This window comes from Blennius ocellaris (assembly GCF_963422515.1).
Source record: "Blennius ocellaris genome assembly, chromosome: 18".
Lineage (NCBI taxonomy): Eukaryota > Metazoa > Chordata > Actinopteri > Blenniiformes > Blenniidae > Blennius > Blennius ocellaris.
The window spans coordinates 6,741,705-6,751,687 of record NC_137667.1 but is presented as its reverse complement, the minus strand read 5'-3'; the positions used below and the strand labels follow the sequence as shown (position 1 = coordinate 6,751,687).

The following is a 9,983-nucleotide window of genomic DNA, read 5'->3' as shown; positions in this document are numbered from 1 at the left end:
TTCACCCATCATCGTTTGCCTCACATGAACCCAGACTACTTGGAGGAGACCCATTCACACCCTGGGGAATACATGCATGCTCAACACAGAACTGCCTGGCCCAGATTTGAACCCACAACATATCAATTACAAAGGTCCCAAAAAAATTTGCATTTTTTTTCTTCTGAATTTGATTCCTAATTTTAATGAAAAGATATAAAACAATATTCTACAAATATTTACATTAATTGAACTGTTTACAAAACTTAAATATAAACAACCTGAAAAATCAAATGTTTCCATTTGAAATCCCAGACTGATGCTCTCTCCAAATTGATGTTAAAAAACCCCGTCTTTTTCCTTGACTGCAATCTCTACAGCTTTTTGTGTGGATTTTTGCACAAATGGATCCTCACAATATTACAAGCAAATACAATTTCAGTAATAAGGTTTGAGCTTTGTTTTGCTGTTGTATTGCTGCCATCTGCAGTTCAGGTCTGGCTGAAGTTTTGTGTTGTTTTCCTTCTATCAATATTGAAAATACTGTAATACTATGCAAACATCTCATTAAGTTTGATTGAGAGACAAGAATGGACTTGGATCTACAATTGACTTCTTAATTGTTTTTGTTCAAGCTACTTTTCCAAAGCCACTCAAAATTACGCTGAGAATTCCAACACAGTGTTCCTCTGAGACTTTGAATTATTGCTATAATTTGTAGGCAACATGTAATCCATTTAAGCTGCTTAAATTGAAAAAAAAATTTCCAACAAGCAATTTCTGGCAAGTGAAAAAGAAGCCAGCATTTTAAGTGTCAGCCTTTATTAAAAACTGCAAGTTACTAATAGAAAGCAAAAACAAGTGCAGCTTGTTTTCCCCCCCTTCTATTTCCAATGACGCACCAACAAACCTGACTTCAGTGTGCTCATTGTTTGCACAGATGAATTATTTTTTCCTGAGTAATTCCCATCATCGCAGACTTTTAATGGCTGTGTGAAGGAGAAATGAAAATCCATGTAAACACCTGGTTAGTCAAATTTCAGTTATTTTTGGACTGCTATTGCAGAAACCCTCTCTACGCTTCAGGCATATTGAGCTATTAAAATGAGAAGTTAGGCAGAGTTCAACCTCTGTTCTTGTGATTTCAGATACTGTACAATAATGAGTTTTTATCTGAAAAGCATCCTTAATTTTCAGTGTCGACCCATCTGCATCTATTTTTCACCTGGGCAATCTTTCCTCCACCACTGCGGCATTTTTGTCAGGAGGGAAAATCCTGCTCTGCTCCTTGCAGAGCAGGATTGCCTGTCACTTTCTGTGAGTAAGCAAGCCCAAAAATACCTACTGTCCCACTGACGTTGGGTTCAACCCATTCCTCGCAAAGCCAGTGTCCAACTAGTTTCCCCCACATCTCGCTCACTCTGCCAAGGAAACTTGCCTTCTGCGTCACAGCGGTGTGTTACTTCCACATCGCCATCCAGCCCCTGAGCTGTCTGCTGTGACACGTAAGAGCTAACTCCTGTCTGCCCGCTGATGTCATTCTCCCATGGATGTTTTTTCCTTCACTTGACACAATAAACAAGGAGATGACTCACTGTGTTTGCAGGTAAGATGGAGAATGAATGTTGTTGGTTGTTTTTGTTTTTTAAACCCAGAATATGTAGATAAACCCCACAAAGGCAAAAGTAGAACATGCAAAAAAAACAAAAACAAGAAAAAAATTCAGTCAAATCAAATCAATCAAATGTATACATTAAGTTTAACATATCAGATCTTCTTCACGGTGCTGTAGTGGTTAGTACTCATCCCACACTGAGAATATCCCCACTTTTTACCTCGGCTGGGGGATCAATATTAAAATCCTAATTATTTTTTTACTACATTCTTTGAACGTTTTAAGCTGAATCTTCTATATAGACATGGAGCAACAATATAACTTCACTGAAGGTGAACAAAAAGCTCTTTTCTTGCTTTGGTTTCAGCAATTTATTCAGCAAGTAGCAAACAATTAGGTCTCAGTATCAAAAACATACACATGATCATTTTACATCTGCGCAAAAGCATTTTGTCAAAAAGCAGTATTAGTGTTTGCTCCAATAAGCAATACTGATTATCGTCCTAACTGTGCTTTATGTTAGTATGTTTTGGTTTCTCTTCTGGATTCTTTGTAGGTTGTGACAGTGCAAGCATAATAATATCACAAGCTCCTTTATCACAAAAGGCTGTCCTGTTACACAAGCGATTGACACACAGCTTTCAAATCGATTTACCCACAGATATCTCAGGTTGTCAGGTCATGTCAATGAAAGAATAAAAGAAACACTAAACTCTTTCACTGTCTTCTCTGTGTATTTGATTATTTATGTCATGATCGATTCAATACAATAACAAAGTTGGTTGCTCACAAACTAAAATAAGCATCACTTCATCAACTTCTAATTCCGACATGTGTAATGATTGACAGCTGGAGTGTAATTTCATGTCATGAATGCAGTTTTTAAGACTAAGAGAAACTGAAGTTCTTCACAGATAATTAGAAAACAAACATGAAGGAAAGGCAGCCCATGAGTTATCAAATGCTACTAGCTCAACATTTGATAGAACTTCTAAAAAAAAGAATGAATCTCACAATGGATCGAATCTGCATTTTGTTTCTTTGCAGTCAAGTGGATTTGTCAGGTTTGTCATCGTCATGACTGCCACTGAGGACAGTGATCCAATTGCGTTTCCTCCTCCATCTAACAGCCAGGCGAGCATAAAGCGCCTCCTTCTGACACAGATCATATTAAAGCTGACAATAACAATATCAATAACCCTACCAGTGCTACTTTCTTTCAACAGTGAAGGATGTCCAGTGCATCCAGTAATATCAACAACAGATTATAATCAAAGACAAACAGTCACCTTGATCTCTCACGTGATGTGGGATTCAGAAAAAGAGGACAACAGAAAGAGGTTCATTCATCATTTGTGCAGGTTGACGGTCAAACGGGAGACGTGGCGGTTTGAAGAAGCCCTCATTGTTTGACTGATCCCCAGATGATAAGTCCGATTACAACGCAAGCTATGGCGAACAGTATCATAATGATGCACATCTTCTTCCGGGAACTCCGCTGAAGGAGAAAGAGAAACAAAGTTGGAATAAATTATCTGAATAAACTACTACATGCAGATTCTGATGGATGTTTGTGTCGAGTGACTCACACTCCCAACCAGAATCCCATCACATCCTTTGTAAATAACTTCAACCCATTTCCTGTACTTTTCCACGACAATCGTAGGTCATACAAGTACTATAATTTGATAAAGAATAGTGTTCAAGCATTGCTGTACTTAAATTATGCCCATAGCTTGTTTCTTGGTTTCCACCAATAAAATGCAGTCTTTCCACATCGGAATAACTACAAAATTTAGATCATTAGATTTGTGGGAGTGGAATGTTTTTGATGCAAAGCAATAGAAGTACACAAAAAGAAAACCCAAAATTTGGTTAAATTTTAATAAGTCAGTTTATGCGCAAGAGATGAGCAAGTCAAGCACTTTGTAAGAGAAGCCTGAAGGGACCCGACTGCAGAAAAGACTGCTTTGCTCATTCACGCGTTATAACAACACTTGTACAATCGAGTCTACTTCCCTCCATATCATACTTCACCTGGTAGTCTGCGGCTCGTGCAAGCTGCTGCGTGGCACTCTGGACGTGCACGTCTGCATTCTCCACATTAGCTTCTATACTGTCTGTGTGAGAAACACAGAAAAGAAAATGTGGATGCGGCATAAAAAGAGCAGGCAGTGGAGCTCGTATTTTACTACTCCGCATATTCTTGTTCACCCAGCCTTAAACCAATAACAGCTGGAAGGATGTGTACACATTTTTGAATGTAATAAAAACTATTCTAGTACTGAAAAACAGAGTTTTGACACCTGTACAGCAAAAGTCTGCTAAATTTGCAGGGGTTTTTTTTCCATCCAAAACATAAAGTCATTACACCCACAAAAAATTATAAATACTTTGCACTATGTGGATTTGTTTTTTGTGGATTTTTCTCTCACCACGTGAGAGAAACGAGGATCACGTCACATCCAGCTTGATAGAAAAGCAAAATATGCACACAATTCTAAAAAAAACAAATTTTTACAAATGTTCCCTTGAGTTTAAACAAAGTAAATTGAAAGAATTAAGTGAAATACAGAATCTCCAAATATAAAGTCTCTTAAGTTGTTTTTATGTCTGGACAAATTCCATGTAGGTAGAAACCCTTAAGACAGATAGAGATTCATAAAGTCAGTGATAAAAGCTCACCTATCATGTCTCCCTGCTCATGGACCATCATTCCCAGATCCTTGAAGATGTCATTTATGTCTGTGATATCGGACTGATAAAAAAAAAAAAATATGAAGAGTGACAGGTGATATAAAAGTGTGGCAGTCTTTGTGCTTTACGATGACACGCAGCCTTGGAGCGCCACAGTCGCACAACCTTGGGCCACCTGATTCATACTAATACCTCTAACTGTCTGATGGCGGATTCTCTCTCCTGGATCAGCCTCAGGTCCTCTTCAGTGATGGCCTCAGCCTGGGCCTGCACTTGAGAATCACTGCAGGGACACAAAAATGTATGTATGGATGTATGTATGTATGTACGTGTGTATGTGCGTGTGTGTGTACAGACGAGGAAGGATGTTCATGATCACAAACAGTGACCTTACCTGAAAAACGGGGGAACATGTTGTTCAAAGCCATCTTCAGCTTGACCTCCCTGTTAAAGACATCTATATTTTTAATAATGTCAAGCTGAAGAAAGTCTTTTTTTTTTTTTTATACAGGCATAGCAATGATTCGGTATGTATAGGGTGTGATACCATCTGTGCACCTCATTAAATGGAATTGTATTGACTGTATGCTGAACAGTTCACTGCCAAAATGAATGTATGACAGCAAACAAAACCGGCAGCCAGTTCTTTGGTTTTTTTTAACAGCAAATATATGTTCCTGTCCAGCTTTTTCCAGGAGAAAGTCACAGTTCCTGCTTATCAGCATGAACGCAGCAGATACAGAGAGTTTTCTGAGATAAGTGGTGAGGGAGCAGAGTTGCCAAGCAATCGGCTTCTTATTTGGGAGGCAGTCAAAAACGGTCACAATTACAAGGCACAGCGATGGGATCATGTGAATACTTACGAAATACTGGCATCTGATGACGTGACCAATTAAAGTGAAGAAGGATGATTGCACTACAAATGCACTGTTTTATAGTAATAGAAGCAATATATAAGCATATAAACATTACAGATTTACTACTCGTCCCTAAGGTTTGCACTACATTGATTGTTATCTCATTTGTCTTGTTTTCTCCGATGTTTGTTAACCTCTGCTTTGTACAGTCTGTTTGGCCACATGAGGACCTTTGACTGTCCCAGACAGCCTGTGAAGGGTCAATATAAGTTAAAAATCAATAACTAATTGTGTACATAATGCATTTAGGACATCTGCCATGCTTTCATTTTGGAGAATGTATTCCAGGCTTGTGTATGCAGCTCCACTGTGTCTTGTGAATCCCCATAATTAGACAAGTATAGAAATATATAGACAGATAAATATTGTGATAACATATTAGTGGTCTCACAAATTCACAAAAAAATTGTTAATTTTAAGTATTTTTTTCCCTTATCTTGGTTGAAGCTGATACACTTTTGTTATATTTTACATCCAGTGGTGACTGGTCATGAGTGGCAGGTGGAGCTGAGCGCCACCTGGTGTCATCAGAAAGGACTGCATGCAAAGTATGCTGTTAATTTTTTAAGATAATCTACAATATTTTCTTGTTTGTGAATAAAACTTCCTCTTACATAGTAAATAACCACTGTGTGAGGACTGGACTCTCTGGTTATTGGTCTCCTCTTGCTGCTTCAGGCTTTGTTTTCTACCAATCCACTCCGATGGTTGAATGCAGCGTGTATTGCACGCAGTGAAGTATAAATGCGCATGCGCCGGCTGTGGCTCCATTCATTCAGATCACGTGATTTTGATGCCTCGTGGGGCTTGAAGCCCGAAGCCCCACTAATAATGTCATGAGATGCTCAGAGCTGATTGACTGGCACTGCTTACAGAACCAGAGCGAGTCGTCACAAACACTTTTGTTTTCCCAAAGGAGGTCATAATTATCACAAATTAAACTTTTTAGTTCATGTTATGAGTTAATGCGGGGCCTTATTGTGAGGAGTTTGGCTGTTCTCCCTTTGTATGCATTGTTTGTTCTTTTCCCCCCTAAGTACTCCAAATTCTTGTCACAGTTCAAAAACATGTTTGAGGCTAATATGTGACTCTGAAATTGTCTGTGCATGTATGTCTCTATCCTGTTCTGGTCTGGTGGAGCCGCTGATCAGCTGATCTACCTGCCGACCTCAATGGATGATTCTGGCTGTTACTCACCGACACCCTGGAGTTGGCTCTGACTCTCGCCACAAAATCCCTCTCCTTATTGGCCGCTTGTCGCTGCGTCGTCTGGAAGCTGTTCAGGGCGGCAGAGAACTCATTCAGCAGACGTTCTTTCTGCAGCTTTCTCTGCCTCTGAAAGGGAAACAGGTATGGTCCAAATATCACATAAGTGCACGTTGAAGCTGTGGTCATTTAATTAATCTGGTGTGGGACACGTGTGAGGTAAAGGGTTTGATTGGCAGTGACGACAGAAACAGGTAGTGCAGTACCTGGTCAAGGCCAACAGGAAGTGCGCTGAACGCTTTGATCAGCCGGTCAGTCTCCTTCGCCAGCTGGTTGCCTTGTTGCTGTTTCTGCTGACTGGAGCCAAAACACATAGCCATGAGGTTTTACTTTTCTTTGGGGGGGGGGGGGGGGGGGGGGGGGGGGGGGGGGGTATAGCAGAGAATTACCATCACTGAGAGGGGATGTGGTATTTCCAGTCAGAAAAGATAAATAATATAACTATGGAGCCCCGTTCACTCACAGTGTGTGTAGTAGCTGGCTGCTGTCCTGCTCCGTTCCCAGCAGAGACACAGCCCTTTGAAGCTCAGAGGCTGAAAGTACAGAAAAAGCACTTACAGTTTGTTTATTTGGATTGAAGCGTCTCAGACATGCTTCACATAGTGGACTCCCATCAAGTGGGTGGTGTGTCGTGTGCATTACTCAGTAGAGTGAGTCTCTGGATGTTAGCGCTGATGTTGTTGACCAACACATTGGGCTCCCCTGGAGACCCGGCTTGGTAGGCCATGATGAGAGCTGCGAGGAGACACAATAACAGCCTGTCATGACGCACTAAAATCTAATAACTATAGTTACTGTGGTTAGGTCACCGGTCTCATGACTGGCATGTGAAAACGCCTCTGGGCAGCCAGGCAAACATTACTGATTTTAGAGATATACCCCCCCCCCCAACACTTTAGTGGGGGTCATTGATTTCAGTATTGGTTTGCCACAAATCAAGTTATTCTAACAGGCAGGGACAATGAAGATAATGCCACAAACAATTATCATATTGCGTTGTTTTAAACCTTGCTTTTAAATGTGCTTTGAAAAAAAAAAAAAATGTGCTTTGGCATTCGCAGTGCTGATAAGACAATTGATCCTTTCGATGAGGGATGTCAAACATGTGACCTATGAGCCAGGACTAGACAGTCGAAGAGAGGACGACCTTTAAAACTAACTACAGTTACATTGATTTGAACTCACTGGTGATCAAAGGGTGTTCTAGTAAGATAGATCAGCGAGTGTTGAAATGTAGCCCCTGTTTCACAAGTAGCAATAACACCAAAGCCATACAATAAGAGTGGGTTTGTGAAAACGAGCCACATTTCACTATATTTTGTACAAGAAGGCATTGCAAAAAATGACACAATGGCATCTTTAAAATGTCAAATGTCTTAAGGTTTAGTGGAAAAGCAGTTTCATAAATGTTAACCTCAAATAATGAGAATTTGTTAAATAATACTAGTAGCCCAAAAACATTTATGTTATTATGCTAAAATTTTCCCAGCGAAAGTTGAAATTCATCTGTATGTGGGCCTCTTGACTAAAATGATTTTGAAACCATCAACTGACAATTGGAGTCCGGAGTTAGCAAACCTCAAGTCCAATCAATGAAATTGTAATAGAGCCATCTGCAGAGTGACTGAAAAACACTTCAACCTTTGCACGTGCTGTTTATAAGGACAATCAGGTTATACGAACCATACATTTAACCAAAAAAAAAGGATTACCGGTATGCATCGGAATTCCTGATATGCATAGAAGATGTCACACAGTGACATGTATGAGCAAGTGATCCTTCGGTCCATCGTTACACAACTGTCCTCAAAAATGCTGATTTAGCCATGCGAGAAAGATTTGTTCCAACGGTTCTGCATCATGTTCAGCAGCTGCTGAAGACCTTGGTTTTGGTTACTGTTATTGCCAGAAGAGGTTCAACCAATTGAAACTGAGTGTTTTACTCTTTTGGGTATTCTTATCTAGTTTAAAATGCTTTGTTACAATAACGTTTTGTTGCAAACTTCTCAGTTCTTCACAGTCATCATCATAACTCTGCATCTGCTGCCTGCGTCTTTAAGAGTCAAGGAGTTATGAAATGCATGCAAAGGGGCCCACATTCATTGGAATGGTTGTTTGCAACTGAAGTTTCATTGGTAGAGCTTTTCATGGGCATCATATGTCTGCTGTGCATATTTGTGCCAAATGTAGATTTTAGATTTGAACACATCAAAGAAAACTAAATTAACAAAACGTGTTTCTCAATTTTCCCCACGGTAATATTTGTTATCAAATCACACATCATAGACAGGATTTTAGCCCATACAGGCAATCTAATGGGACTACAAGGAAATAAATGACCACAAATACTGGTGGCATGCATGTTTTCTTGTTTGGATTGTTTATGGAGCAATATCTCATTATGCAACGTGTTTGAGAAGGACAATTACAGGTGGCAGATACCGTATTACAAAATATGTGACGAAAGCAGCCATAATCATCACTACACTAGTCCAGATTTAGTGTTTACTTTTCAGCCTATCCTAACACATGAGACATTCCCCTCTCATTTACAGCTTAAGAACCGGCAGGGTTGGGTCAGGATCGACTACAAACCAGTCATGCAGACTTCCTGCGCAAAGTCACAGAGTAATGAAAGCAATCCACATATGCAAAACATCACCTGTCACTACACTCATCCATGTATCAGGGGTTGTTATTTAATCATTTATACACAATGACAGTTAATCATGCCTCTTATAATCCGACCTGTTGCAAACCTGAACGTTTGCCATGCGTATTTGTGCCAACTGGGGGGAAAAAAATGCGGAAATCACAGGAGTTGCCGGATGACAAGAAATTAATCGCAACAAATGACCACCAGTCACTAATAACATACGCGTTTTTATCCATTTAAACCTTTTTTTTCACGTGATCTTCCGACCAGCTCTTCATCCAAACATGTACCGAGCGCAAAAGTCAGTAATTCCAACCAAAGTCGCGGCGCACTTTCATGGAGATCCTCTGTTTACAGGAGTTGAATCTCTCTTACAAGCTCACTGACACCGCGAGAAAGAGGTAAGCATGTTAATGTGCTACTTCGGATGGTGGATAAAAGTACATGGCAGCTATATTTAAAAGTTTGAACGTTACCTTTTTTTTTCTAGAGATTTGCAGCCGCTGTTGTTTCCTGATATGGAGCCACTCCTCCGTCACATGATGCGCTGCGCCGCGCAGAGGGCAGACCATTCTGCAGGAGGAACTGAAAACAGGACAATACTACTACAGTTTTTTTTTTCTCCAGTTGCTAAAACGCAATTTGAAACTAGTGTTGTTTTATCAAAATACTTAACCACACACCCAAACTGCACCCAATACCTCCTATAGCCTGCAAAATTAAGCACTGCAACCAAAACTGCATCGTCAAACTCAAACGTTTGCACCAAGTGCGTCATGCATTTTACAAGATGTTCGTCTAACCAACTACACACTGTTGGGCATAATGTAAAGCACTCTCATCTTTGGTATGC

General features: G+C 40.1%; 1 protein-coding gene across 1 annotated transcript; it reads right to left on the bottom strand.

The window, feature by feature from the left end:
• Positions 1-1,957: 1,957 nt before the first annotated feature.
• On the bottom strand, positions 1,958-9,661 carry stx7l (syntaxin 7-like). Its single transcript, XM_080514331.1, has 10 exons — positions 9,607-9,661; positions 7,117-7,209; positions 6,938-7,007; positions 6,681-6,771; positions 6,406-6,543; positions 4,686-4,735; positions 4,484-4,574; positions 4,280-4,352; positions 3,632-3,714; positions 1,958-3,092 (listed from the first exon to the last, which is right to left on the bottom strand). The coding sequence occupies exons 2-10, from the start codon at positions 7,199-7,201 to the stop codon at positions 2,997-2,999; spliced, it is 777 nt and encodes a 258-aa protein (XP_080370457.1). The 5' UTR covers positions 7,202-7,209; positions 9,607-9,661; the 3' UTR covers positions 1,958-2,996.
• Positions 9,662-9,983: the final 322 nt, after the last annotated feature.